At 35.9% G+C, this 14,711-nt stretch overlaps 1 protein-coding gene across 2 annotated transcripts in view; it reads left to right on the top strand.

Moving 5' to 3' along the window:
* LOC103047479 (transient receptor potential cation channel subfamily M member 4) overlaps positions 1-13,311 on the top strand; it is a 35,280-nt gene extending 21,969 nt beyond the window's left edge. The window contains exons 19-29 of one of the 2 annotated variants that reach the window (XR_002649891.2): positions 345-583; positions 1,760-1,875; positions 2,604-2,736; positions 4,172-4,346; positions 6,007-6,172; positions 6,299-6,480; positions 7,233-7,365; positions 8,593-8,665; positions 8,797-8,890; positions 10,197-10,305; positions 12,069-13,311. Coding sequence is in view for 1 of the 2 variants with exons in the window: in XM_022669254.2 (XP_022524975.2) it covers positions 345-583; positions 1,760-1,875; positions 2,604-2,736; positions 4,172-4,346; positions 6,007-6,172; positions 6,299-6,480; positions 7,233-7,365; positions 8,593-8,665; positions 8,797-8,890; positions 10,197-10,222 (1,337 nt within the window). In the remaining variant the exon portion in view is untranslated. Of the gene's footprint in view, positions 1-344; positions 584-1,759; positions 1,876-2,603; positions 2,737-4,171; positions 4,347-6,006; positions 6,173-6,298; positions 6,481-7,232; positions 7,366-8,592; positions 8,666-8,796; positions 8,891-10,196 lie in introns of both variants that reach the window. The other variant, XM_022669254.2, reaches the window with a different exon arrangement.
* Positions 13,312-14,711: the final 1,400 nt, after the last annotated feature.

The raw sequence follows: 14,711 nt of genomic DNA, 5'->3' as shown, positions 1-14,711 counted from the left end.
TCCTTATTTTTTCTATCTATCAGAACCGAGCCGCTGCTCTTTCCTCCGAGCGTTAGCGCTGTGATGCTGCTTAGCAATGCTGCATCAGCAGCAGTTCAAAAAGAGGCGGAGTCTGACTTCACACGTATCGGAGGAGGCGTGTGCTGGTCTTTACCCTCCTGATGTTAGGGCGTTACTAGTGATGGGGGGAGTCAGTAGTGAGTGGGTTGGGTTGTAAATTGGGGAGAAAATGGGATAAAAAGGATAATAAATTAATGAATGAATAATACAAGAAAATCACGTAATTGGTATAACATATATATATATATATTTTTTTTTTGCTCTTTCTCTCTCTCTCACCTCAGGCAATCCCACGAAGAAGTCCCCTCAGAAGCAGTGTTTCCTGCTGTCTCGTTGGAAGCAGTTCTGGTACGCTCCAGTCACGGCGTTTCTGGGCAACATGTTGATGTACTTCCTCTTTTTGCTCCTGTTTGCTTACATTCTGTTGGTGGACTTCAAGCCTCCGCCCCCCAAAGGCCCGTCTCCGATGGAGCTGCTGCTGTACTTCTGGGTCTTCACCATCGTATGTGAGGAGATTCGAGGGGTAAGCATCTTATTTTGCCTCATAAGGCATCAGTGCGGTCAGGTAGTGATATTGGATTACAAACCAATAAAAAAAAAAATCCCCTATATTGAATTTAGGGCTGCAACTGATGATTATTTTTGTAGTCAACTAATCTAATGATTATTTTTTCGATTAGTCGATTAGTCAGTGATTATTTCTGCCATGTCCTCAATCTCTAAAAACAACAGAAAAACCGCTAAACATAACATTTAAAAGGCATTTTAAGGTCTAGATGTTGTCTAAACATGGAAATTACTGATATTTAGGGATTAAATATGTCATTTATTGAGTTTGGGCACTTTTGGAGACACAGACTAAGTTGAGTGTAAACTGTGTGAGTGAGACATTTACCCATCTCCCATTACGCTTATGTTCCCAGCAGTTTGTGTGAATAATTTAACGATTAGTCGACAATGAATTTCATTGTAGTTGGCCAAATGAAATAATCAACATTGTCGATTTTATCGACGAATCGTTGCAGCCTTAATTGAATTGCTTAATCAGATCAGAGTTTGCATTTTGACAGACCATCCCAAGATTAATTCATCTACTCTCAGAAAAATAGTAAGAGCAGTATCTGCAGATGAAAAGAAACCGTTCAGAATGTGAACGAGTACCACCTCATCTGTTAAACATGGTGGTGGGTGTACTAAAGTGCAGAATATTTAGTGCATGCATATAAACTGCAAACAGTAACAGTTAAACAACATAGCCCCTACAGAAACAGGCAAAGAAAATACAAAATATACAGAAGACAAAAACACTTTTTTACTGTTAAAAAAAATCTGATGATATTATTGTGTGTTATACGATATGACAAACCACTAGTGTACTCAAATATGTTGCCTCATAAGGCATCAGAGGGCAGGTAGTGATGTTGGACTACAAACCAATATGGATTACAAACCAATTTAAAAAATCATTTATGTTTCATTGGGTTTGCTCAGTCAGATCAGATTTTGCTTTTAAAAAGTTAAAAATATTGACACAATTTGACAGACTAGACCAAGATTATTTAATCTACTCTCAGAAAAATCATGAGAGCAGAATCTGCAGATGAAAAGAAACCGTTTTCTCTTTTTCTCTCGTTCTCTCTCTCTCTCTCTCTCTCTCTCTCTCTCTCTCTCTCTCTTTCTTTCTGTCTCTCTTATTCAGACGTTCTTCATAGGCAACATGACTGTTCGCCAGAGGATACGGCAGTACACTCAGGACCTGTGGCACAAGTGTGACCTCATCGCCATTACTCTTTTCCTCATTGGTCTGTGCTGCAGGTAAAGCTGTTTTATTGGATGGTTGTCCCTGGTTAGAACCAGTGGGGTTATTGTTGGTCCAGAGACATGTTGGATGTTTTATTTATGTTTTAAAAATAAAATACTGTGTGATCTATATCTATATATATGCAAACACCTGCTGTGTACACACTTTAACTGCAGCTCAATTTACTAATATGTAGGAATGTCCACTAGGGAGAAGTAGGGTGTTTTTGTGATGTACAGCTCTGGAAAAAAATAAAAAAGTTTGAGTTCCTTTAATTTTACCCAATTAAAAATCTCTGGAATAAAATCAAGAGGAAGATGGATGATCACAAGCCATCAAACCAAACTGAACTGCTTGAATTTTTGCACCAGGGGTAAAGCAGCATAAAGTTATTCAAAAGCAGTGTGTAAGACTGGTGGAGGAGAACATGATGCCAAGATGCATGAAGACTGTGATTAAAACACAGGGTTATTCCACCAAATTAATTTATAAACTCTTAAAACTTTCTCATTTTCTGCAAATAAATGCCCTAAATGACAATAAATGTACATGGAATTTGGGAGAAATGTTGTCTGTAGTTTATAGAATAAAACAACAGTGTTCATTTTACTCAAACATAAACCTATAAATAGCAAAATCAGAGAAACTGATTCAGAAACTGAAATGATCTCTTCGATTTTTTCCAGAGCTGTATATATATATTTTTTCTCATGTTCTCATGCTGTTGTGTTTTGTGTCTCAGGATGTTCAGGCGCTCGTTCTGGTTCGCTCGTGCTGCTCTGTGTCTAGACTACATGGTCTTCACTCTTAGACTCATCCACATCTTTGCCATCCATAAACAGCTCGGGCCCAAAATCATCATTGTGGGCAAAATGGTAAGATATGGACAATAAAAGTTCACAGAAGCTTCCTCACTGAATCTGATCACATCACGTGGTTATGAATAGAAAACCTGAGCTTTTTGAGAAGATATAACCCTTGAAATAGAATTTTTAAATCTATGCAGGGTTGAAATGTAAATATAGGCTGTTGAAAAGCTCCATAAAGAAAAGGTTTTTGTTCGATTGTGACTCTATTTTCAGTATTTTTAGTTTTTAATTTTTTTTTACTAGAACTTTGTTACCTCAAATCCTAAATCTGAAAGACTTCGCCTGTGTCTCAAACACTTTGAGGGTGACTTTGGCTAAAAATGTTGAAAGATAAGTGCCAAAGAAAATCTCAAACCTTCAATGATATTCAGTACAGTTACAAAGTTGTCCAGAAGATGGAGCTGTAGTATGGAGTACGAAAAATGACAAAAATATTAATAAATAAATGCACATATAAATGGATAAATAAGCACATATATGAATAGATACACTCATAAATAATTGTATAGATAAATAAATTAATACATTATTCATTTATTTATATATTTATTGATTGATCATTTATTTATTTTGATACATTTCTGCATTTATTTATTGGGGGAGCCTGGATGGCTTCTGTCTAATTAACATAAAAATGCAGAGTACAGAAATAAACAAATGAAGAAATGTGGTAATTCGTAAATAAATACAAGACGAAATGTGGAAATAAATAAATAAATTAATTAATAAATGTAGAAATGTTTAAATAAATAAATGAACAAACAAATAAACGCAGAATTAAAAAATATATAAATACAGCCATTAATAAATAAATATATAATATAATAAACGTATTCAAGAATAAACTACTGCAACAAAATGAAAATTACAGAAAAATACAAGAATTTTATCAGATTTGTAACAGAAGTCAATGATCCAGAATCCAGTCATGATACTGATAATAATGCACTCCAAATATCTCCATATATCCAGAATTAAAGTAAAATAAATGATACTGGACAAATAAAATAATCTGTCTCCAGTAGATATATAATGTGAAATGAGAACAGTGTGCATGTGATAATTAGGGGAGGGTAATATGGCACAACATTGCAGGGTATAATATCGTTCACAATATTAAAAAATGTTGGCAATATTATTGCGTACGATACGATATGGCACACCCTTAGACTCTGCCATCTGTTGAACCATTTAAGGTGGAACAAGAAAGTTAACTAGCTAGCTACTGATGTGAATTACTAGCGTTTTTTTTCTTGTTATAAAGAAAATGGCCATAAAATGTTGAATCTACACGTTAAACTTTGCTAATATAGTGGAACCCACACTTGTGTCGCCCTCAGTTTTAATTATGACAGAATCTCACAGCATCATATTTACTAGTTATCCAAAGTATCCAGTATCGGTTTGCCTCATCAGTGCCTCATCAGTTCTTGTTTTGCAGATGAAGGATGTGTTCTTCTTCCTGTTCTTCCTGGCTGTGTGGATGATGGCCTATGGAGTAGCCAATCAGGGCCTGATCTACTCCTTCGACCCGAGTGCTGATAGGATACTGCGTCGGGTCTTCTACAGACCATACCTGCACATATTTGGTCAGATCCCTTATGAGCAAATGGACTGTAAGTTCACACTTATCACTAAATAACACTGACCTTATGTTTATTTTCAGGTATTAGGATTTTAGAGGTGTTACAGTGGGGTCAGCAAAGGTGTGAAAAGTATCACTATTCATTACTCTGTAGGTAGAAGTATAGATACTAGGGTTTAATACAATACGTCTGTAGAAGTTGAAGTATCAACTCAAGATTTTTACTCTTTAAGTAAAAGTGTTTAAAAAGTACACTTTTTAAACACTTAAAAAGTGTTTAAAACTTTTAAAAAGTGTTTTAAAAACACATTTTTCTAAAAGCCATAATGACTATAATATTCTATTAAAATGTTAATGTTGATAATATAATTTGGCATGCACTAGGCTCCTCCCTGTTTCAGCTGATCTTATATGCCCTTATATGAAAATAAATGTATTTTAGTAGAATGTAAATATTTTAAAAGAGATTAGTAGGACTGGAGTTTGTCTGGAGTTCTCTTGAGTCTCTGCACGGATCATCTTCATACTAGACCACATACGTCTGCTATGTTCTTGCTGAAGTGTGTGTGGGGCGTAGGGGGGCGTGACATGTGCTTGCCAAATGGCAGTAGATACAATCAGTAAAGTAAAGCATTGATCTGCTGTTAGCATTGCTTTAATGTGATGTTACATAATTGTTAAGCCACACTATACCATCATACAAGAAAATACCACACCGGTAAACATCCTGGTAAGAAGCTTAACCTGATTTAATCTTTTCTCGCACAAGCTCTCAGCTGATTATAACCCCCATGTTCGAAAGCTCCTTCTGACGTGTTTGGATTGAGCTTCATGATAAACTGTACAACTGCAGTTAACTCAAACTGCTTTCTTTGAACAATGCTCAGATAATAAACACAAAAACAGCCAATCATGTGCCTGAGCTGAGCTAATTAATGCAGTATCTCAAAAAAGAGAGTACATTCTTCACATTTCGCTTGCTATATACGGTAAGAGCTTCCAAACTTCTTAAAGCATTTATCATTTCTTAATCCATAGCGTTGTGTGTGTACCAGGTATAAGTCCAAAAAAGGTGTTAATGTCTGGGTGTTACCCCTACCTTCACCATATAGGCTCCACACTGTGGTCCTCCTTAATTCAGCGGTTTTCAGTCAATGGACCTTGCTAATTTCTGGCATGTTAGTTAATGTAATATCGCTTTTGCATGTATTTATTTACACTAGTCTTTCTTATGCTTGTTACTATTTAGTCGTATCATATGCTGAGATTTTGTTTTGTGATTTTGATTTGTTTTGTCCTATGTTGTAAAAAAAAAGTAAAAAAAAAAAAAGTTGGAGAATGCAGTGGGTGGTAATGATTGTGACTGGTGTTGTCTGGCTAAAATTGTCCATTTGAACGGAGAAGCGAGTCGGACAGAAATCACATCCATATTTAGTTTAGGAGGCCCCGCTTCCACATCTATAGAAAACTATAGAAATCTGTAGGGTGACAAATAGTTTTACAGCACTGTATTTGTGCAGGAGCTGATGCACAGTAGAACAGTGCACAAACTAGCAGATTTTAAATATTGTTCCTGAAGTTCTTTTGGTTAGAAGTAGTGTAACCCATCTCCTTGTCTTAACATTGTGTGTGTCTGTGTGTATGTGTATGTGTGTGTGTGTGTGTGTGTGTGTGTGTGTGTGTGTGTGTAGCGGGCTTTGAGTGGGATGTAACCTGCACAACAAATGTAACGGAAATTGACGAGAACATGGAGCCGTGCAGAGACACCCGTTATAACTGGATGGTGGTCATCTTACTCATGATCTACCTTCTGGTGACCAACATCCTCCTCATCAACCTTCTCATCGCCATGTTCAGGTACGTATCACATATCACGTCTTCATGAGTCAGACACTGATCAGTTACTGATACAGCAATGCTGTGAAGTTTTAATATCATTAGCCTGCTCTTTTATTTGATTTTATTTGATTTTCTCTTGTGTAGCTACACCTTCACGAAGGTCCAGGAGCGCAGCGACGTCTACTGGAAGTTCCAGCGCTTTAAAGTCATCATCGAGTACCATTCTCGCCCGTGCCTCGCTCCGCCCTTCATCATCTTCTCCCACTTTCACCAGTTTATCAAACGGAATATCCGCAAGGTGCCCTCAGAGAAGATCCACCAGTTTGGTAAGTTTTTATGGTGTCATTTTTCAGCTGTGTGCATTGCTAACACATACAGTGCTTAAAAGAGGAAGCTTTTAAAGCTGAGCATGTTTAGTGTCTAAACTTTAAAGAGCCACAAAAACCCTAAACCATATTTTTTTTGATTAGTAGCTAAAATGTGTTTCTTTGAAGTAATAAAACATATCAGTCCTGCTTAATATTTGTATAAACATAATAAAAACATAATAAAAATACTTTTATTGTGGTAATTTCAGCCTGTGCATCGCCCTGTCAGGTTCATTGGATGATGTGTTTGTGCACTTTGGTACGCCCCTAAACCCATACATCACCCAGTGCCCTTTCCAAAGAACTCCTCCTATTTTGAACCCTTTTTCAAATTTGAGCTGAGGGTGGAGTCAGCATAAATCAGGGGGTCTAGTGCCACTTTAAATTTAGCCTAAGGCCCAATCACATTTCTAATCTGTACCCTACCCCTTGTTTTTGAGTGTACTGTAACCCTTCCTCTTGGACCAGAATTATAAGAGGTCAGGGTGAAATTTTTCCCCTAATAAAAAAAAGGCCCATCAAGCAGCCGATACAAGGGGTAAAATAGGATTGGGTTTTATGATCTAATGATCACTTCCAGGTTCGAATCCAGGTCATGCTGCTTGCCATGTGGAGAAAATGGGATAAAAAAAATAAATATTTGTTTGCAAATGTCTTGGGGTAAATACATTTGTATATATAAATTATGCTGGTATGTTTCCCTCTTCTAGCTGTAGACCTAATTGATAAGGCCAACAACAGGATGATGACCTGGGAGAACATTCAGAAGGAGAACCTCCTGTCTGCTGAGGGCAAGAAGCAAAGAGAGAGTGAAGCTGAGAGGCTGAAGCGCATGTCTGTCAAGTGAGTGACCCGCCCATTTTACCCACATTATCTTGGTTAATTTATTAAAACACACAGACTGCAGGATTATTGGCTAGAGGTTCATAAAGCATTGAAGGAAATATTCTGCACGGAAATACCTTTTCAATTTGAGGTTTCGTACCTGGGGAACTGGATGAGAGAAAGTCCAGATAAATATTTGTTTGGGGTTTTGAAATCTGCATGTAAATAATATAACAAGGTGTTGGTGTACTTCTGAACCTCCATTTGCGGCACGTTTCCTTTTTTGGAGCGGCCCGCGAGGTATTTTACACATAGAATGAAAGTTGGCCCGCTGTTAAGCAGGTTTTTATGATGTGAGATTCAAAGTTTGAACGCTAGGTGTCAGAAACGAGCCAAAAAGTCTAAAAGCGGAGAGAGTGCGCATTTCTAGCGCAGAAAAACGGGCCAAAGAGTCTAAAAGTTGCCGTAATTAAGGAGTTTAATAATAAGAGACATCATGAAATGAAACATCAATTTGAAAAATTTTAGTTTACACAACACTGTCAAAGATAGATAAAGATAGATAGTCAAGTAAAATGGTGTGTAAATGAAACAATCAGGAAAAAAGTATTATTTAAAGTGGTATATTTCATTATTTGTTTTATTATAGATTGTTGCCTGTGACTTCAAATATATTTCTCCTTCTGGCCCCCAACAAAAAAAGTTTGGACACCCCTGATCTAGTAAATGGTATATATATATATATATATATTATGGAAAAAATCTCCTTTTAACTCCGTTTACAAATGAAAAGATTTGTTAAGATATGGTCAAAATGGGTAACATATGTAAAACCCTTACGACCACCTTTGGAACATGGAAATACCCAGTGAATAAGAATATATATTTGTTTTCTCATGCTCGGCTCTAATATACTATTGTAAAACTGTCAGACATATGACATGATTTTTTCTTCTCTCTTTTTTTTTTGATGTTGTTGTTTTCTTGTTATGATTGACAATATAATTGTTTCTAAAAAAATTATAAAAAAATGTTCTTAGAGACAAGATTTTGATGATGTATATATGCTGAGATATGATTGTGTCTTAAAATAAAGAATAAAAAAAAAAATAATAAAACACACTGACTGGGAATAAAGCTAGGGGTCATAATGTTTTGGTTTATTGGTGTACACTGTTTATACACATGCTTGTATGAAGTTCTGCAGGTCTGAGTTTATACATGTTCTATGTGTTATTTTAACAGGGTGGACGGGGTTCTGAAACAGACGGCTGAGATTAAGGATGTTGATCGTAGATTACGAGTGCTGGAGTCAGAGGTGGGAACTGTGATTACGATTACACCTGATTACATTATATTTACAGATCAGCGCAAGAGTCACTTTGAATTACTACTACTATTACATAATTCCCATCTCTTTTTCTCTTTATTTCTCTCTCTCTCTCTCAGATGGAGTTCTGTTCTGCTACTCTGCTGTGGATGGCTGATGCTATGTGTCAGAGTGGAGTACTGAAGGCAGCTAAGCCTCCTCCCACACGCAAAGGCAATCTTATATATCTCATATATTCAATATACAGTATAATTGTAGCCATTATTAATTATTTATATCCATATAAATCCATGTTATTTCACATTATTTAGTAACTACTATGAATTGATCAGTATCTATTGTTGGTTATTCAGTACATAACTATATATTATAACAAAGTTAGTTTCGACCCTGCAATGTGATTGGCTGAGAGGCGTTTCATGAGTGCCGTTATCAGGCGGTAATGCACTGTAGTCAAAGCTCATCATGTATTACTCCGCCACATACAGGTAACCTAGCAACGATGCAGCGCTTACAAACCAAACACAAACTGCCAAAAAAAAAAGCAGCAGTGGAGCAAATTTAACTGGCGGAGTGTTTATAACCAAACCAATTGTATTTTCTCCTCCTCTTTAACTCAAAATCTTTCAATAAACAGTGATAATGGAACTGTGTTATAATCTTATTTTACAATTGAAGTTCGTGCTATAACCTGTAATATTGACACTGCTGTGCTGATCTACTCCACACTCAGCTTGCGTACTTGTGCCTACGACCACAGCTCAGCAGTGCCAATATTACATGTTATAGCACTCCCTCTTGTATATTATAGCCTAAATATTTTGTGTCTGTTATTAATAATTCAGTCTCTGATCTGATCCTTTTTTTTTTTGTAATGCAATTTTACCTGAAACTGTGAGATTCTGATCCTTTACAGCACTATTAAACACTGCAAACATAAAGGTGCACTGTCAGAGGATGAGAGATCCTAAAGGATTAAGGAATCACTATGAGTTAATCACTGTTTTATTGATTATTCAGTCCCAATTCTGTGCATTTTCTGTATTTTAATATTCATTTGATATTGACTGTTGGTTCTAAATAATTCACTGTCCACAATGATTTGTTCAGTAACCAGTATGAATTATTCAGTATCTACTATGAATTATTCAGTGCCTAAAATAATTGATTCATGTTTAATATGAACTATTCGGTTTTCATAAATGATTTATCTACTAAAAAGGATTTAGTATATAATACCGTATAAAGAATTATGAATGATTTTAGTTTTAATTAATAATTTTTCAGAAGTTATTCAGTTTTCTGTATCTAGTGTAAATGATTCAGTGTCTACCATAAATGATTAATTATCTAAGTTTACTACTAGGACTTTATAGTGTGTACTATATTTGATTTATAAACTGCTATGAAACAACTGTATAATTTAATTGCTTTAAATGTAGTGTATCGTTTTTAGTCTACTACAGCTTTTCCTCTGAGCTCTGTTGTAATATTGTGTTTATTGTTCTCTTTTTCTCAGTAAATCCCTCCAGTCTGGAGAGCTGAGCAGGGATTCTTCTGTCCTTCTCTCATCTTTCATCCCTCCTTCATCCCCATCTTATCTCCTCATGCGCACAAGGACACGTCAGGTGTGTGAAAGAGACTGGCGGCTGTATTTTGTGGAACTTTGGGTGGAACAGTGTTCTCACTTTCCATTTTAAGTCGCTATTGTTCTTCATGTTCTTGGGAAATGACCACTGAAGACAGGATACGGGGGAAATACAGATGAATTTAGGGTTATATTTTTATATGATGAAAGTTGTCTCCAAAAATATGTTGTGTTTATTTTTCTTGAGAATACTTTATTTTAATATTTTTGTGAATATTTTTATTTATTTTTAAACACTGATGTTTTCTTATGTCTTATTTGCCTCATTCCTGTTTTTAACGATGTGATGTGATTCAGCCTGTGTTTATAGATATTAGTGAGTATTAGGGTCAGAAACCACATAAACAAGTCAGTGAATGTTGTAACCATCAGTACATGTCCTACTCCTGACTGCCACTGAACTGTGAGTGAATAAATTCAGCTAAGCAAGTTTTAGTATTTCAAACTAAAATAAAAATCCTGTCTAAAGCTACGTTCACATCACAAGCCACATTGCTCAAATCAGATTTGTCTATCTTGATGGTTTACATTCACAAATGTAAGTGATCTGTGTGTAATGTGAACATAGAGAGATGAAAGACTCGTAGCTTTATGAAGGGAAATGGATGAGTTTGTTAGCAGCTCATATGTGGAGCATCTTTTGCTGGAGTGGAGAAACAGGTAACAGCTGGTCTGAAGTTCATGCTCAGGTCGAAGAGGTGAAAAAAGGCCAGGTTTTGGTTTGCTTTTGCTGTTTAGAGATACAGTGTGGGTACGAGAGAGAAGCACGTAGCACTAATGCTAACGCGTAAAATCAAAAAGAAAAAGCATGAATTCTGATTTGACCGTTTACATTCATGTCATATGTCCATGGACCGGATACATAATTAGGAGTCCAATCTGATTTGAAAAAATGAGATTTGGCCCGTTCACCCAGCCATGAAAAAATCTGATCTGAGCCACATTGAGCAAAAAAATCTGATTTGAGTCACTTCAGCTAGGTAATGTGAACGTAGCCTAAGTGCTTGTAGGTTTCTGGAAGCTCGTCCCTCAAAATAAAAGTCACTAAAAAAAAGAGACGATGTCAAAATAAAAGTAATTTATACAACAGGACAGACCATGTCAGAATAAGTCAATAATTAAAAAGAATAAATAGACTATGTCTAAAATAAAAGTCTTAATAAAGACAAACAGGCTGTTGCTGGGAAGCAAGTAACAAATGAGTAGCAGTAACCCAAAAGACTCACACATTTATTTTATTTTTTTCGGATTTGTGACAAAAAAGTGATTCTATCTGAACTGTGAGACTCTGATTCTTTACACCGCTTTTAAACACTGTAAACAAGGTGCACTGCTGGAAAATATGAGCTACAATTGACTGTGCTCTCAAACATTTAGCATGCTAAATATCTGACCCAGTTGGCGACTGGGAGTCAAGAGCAACGTAGAAGGAGGGAACCACAAGTTCAATACCCATCTTCTGCATAACCTTTAAAGTTCCAGTAAAGTAGGCATGTCTACAACAGATGTGTATTGATGGTAACATTTTTTTTTAACAGCTCAGTCTAATTTACTTCCTCTGCTTTGAGTTTTTTTCACTTATTAAATGTATATTAGATACATCGCTGCAGCAGGAATTACTGTAAACTCTGTAATATCAGTCTGAACACAAGCTTAAGTTCATGTCCGGTCGAGCCCAGTTTATAAACACAATGCTGCATCACTGTGATTACACAACACTGCTGTTTCTATTCTTTATTAAAGGTTCAGCAGGGTGGAGGCTTTCTGAACAGCTATGAAAACTCTGAATGTGCCAAAACTCCTTCTGGAGCCACTGAAGAAGCAGCTGACTGTTCAGTGCTGACAGTGTGACTCTGTACCTCAACACTTTACTCTCACTCATGTTTACATTCTGTTTCTAATGTATTGAAAGAATCCAGTGCTGTTACTGTGTTCAGATACTCAGATTTAAAGGGGAATTTTACTGCACTGTTTTTCTAAACTCTGAACATGTTCACAGCGGGGGTTTGGTGTGAAATTGCACAGTGATGGTGGTGAATAGTTCCAGGCAATAGTAACATTCTAGTTACTATCAAACTCACCAGTGAACCTGTTATAGGGACTATTATTAGGGACAATTTTTTAGGGACTATTCCGTAACATACAATATGGGGCTTAAAAGCTGACGTAAGTATTTGAAGCTGCATTTTGTATATTAAAATTAAATTTACATAACTTTTAATCAAGTTAAAATATTAAAATTCTGATACATACATTTTAATATCCATATGTTCAAATCTGTCGGCCAGGTGTTTCACCTTAATTTGTGAATTTTAAACCAAAAATACTGTTAAAATTAAAATCTATAAATTACAGCATTACAATTTTTTTTGTAGTTACTATAAATAATGATGTATTTATAATTATTAATTAATTAGTTTTCAGCATCTACTATAATTTATTTAGTGTTTACCATGAATGATTTATTATTGTATGTACTGTGAATAGTTGAGTTTTTAGTATCTACTGAAGAATTGTTTGGTGTCAAGTTATTTTAGTTATTGCATTCAATATTTCACATTTATTTATCAAAATGATCAAATTATTTTAGCAAAGATCAGGTACATTTGATTCAGATACAAAATGTAGACTTAAATTTGTACTTCAGCTTTTAAACCCCATACACAATGACTTGCATTGCATGTATCTCTCCACCAAGGTGGTTAACCTGTGCAGTTTTACAGGATTTTTATACCTATATTCTTCTGAGAGTTGTGTTATCTCAGACATCAGGCAGTGTGCATTTAGTGTAACAATGTTTTATAGAGGTACCTTTAATTTAAGACATTTTTTAATAATTCTGATGGATGTAAAACTTTGTTTTATAGGGTTTTATGGCCGTTGGTGGGGTTTGTAAGGGTGTTGTTGGGATGGTTATGGTGTGTAGTTTATTGTGTAAATGATTACAGTTGTATTGATGAATAAACTGCTGCTAAACTCCATGAAATCATGTGTATTTTGTCCCATGACTTTTGCTCATTCATTAGCATGGACTATTCTATCCAGACTCCACCGGTTAAAATAATTACCACCCACTGCACTGTCCACTGTGTATTCTTAGTTCACAGTTAATCTGCTGTTCCATGACTTTTGGCATGTCAGTGTTTCAATATAGTTTCAGTAAACCAAGAATAATAATTATACAGCAGTGTGTAAGTGTTTGAGTGTTTAAACTAATAAACATAATAATCATTAGTGCTACTATACAAATAATTATTAAAGAAAATCTTTGTATGTGATGTTTATGTGAATATAATAGGGTTGTCTCTCCATCCTGTCTGTCTCTCTGTCTGTCTGTCACCTAATAACTTATACAGGTGTGGGCGTTCCCAAGATGTCTACTCAAATAACAATTATTATCTATTTTAAGTGAATTAATGGTAGGTTTAGAAACTGTGACTATAATTTTCCATATCAAAGGACAACATTGTTTTCTATAATAAAGCTGTCGTTATTTATTGTCTTTTATATTGAGGCCCACTGTCACTAGTTTTACAGCCGTCTTGTTTTATTAGTAGTATTATTATTCTGAACAGAATCAGGACTGAACTGAACCAGATTCAGGCCTATAAACCATTTGTATGGATGCTGTTCCAAACCGGGCGAGTGTAAATGCGTCTTCGAATGGAAAGCAAGTGAAGCATTAGGTCCATCCAATTTTCACCTCTCTGGGATGAAGTTGCAGCCGGAGCCGAGGGACGGTCAGTACGAGAGTGACGTTTAAAAGAGCTGACCTTTAGGAAGGAAGGAAAGAACAGAAAGAGGGAGGGAGAGAGAGAGAGAGAGAGAGATGGATGGATGGAGTTTCAGTGACAGAGATGTATTGAAGGTCAGATTGTGGAGGGGAACGCCGCTATTGAGAGTCTTTATATAGTTTCTGGTTCACCTGTCAGTCCCAGCCTGAGACGTGTCAGCTTCTAGCGGACTGTGGGCTCATGCACATTCCTCTCCTGTGCCAGAATGCTAACAGACTGTTTTTCTTAAAATAGTTTGAAAAATGTAAATACAGCTCTGAAAAAAATAAAAGACCACAAAATTATGAGTTTCTTTGATTTTACCAAATTGAAAACCTCTGGAATATAATCAAGAGGAAGATGGATGATCACAAGCCATCAAACCAAACTGAACTGCTTGAATTTTTGCACCAGGAGTAAAGGCATAAAGTTATCCAAAAGCAGTGTGTAAAACTGGTGGAGGAGAACATGATGCCAAGATGCACGAAAACGGTCATTAAAAACCAGGGTTATTCCACCAAATATTGATTACTGACCTCTTATACTTCATTTGAGGGTTTCTTTAGTTGTTTGTGCTGCCATGTTGCCAGTGATTCTCATAGCCTTCTGTTTA

The sequence above is a fragment of the Astyanax mexicanus genome, chromosome 15 (genome assembly GCF_023375975.1).
Source record: "Astyanax mexicanus isolate ESR-SI-001 chromosome 15, AstMex3_surface, whole genome shotgun sequence".
NCBI lineage: Eukaryota > Metazoa > Chordata > Actinopteri > Characiformes > Acestrorhamphidae > Astyanax > Astyanax mexicanus.
The sequence above is the reverse complement of the archived record's forward strand: the minus strand, read 5'-3'. Positions and strand labels throughout refer to the sequence as shown.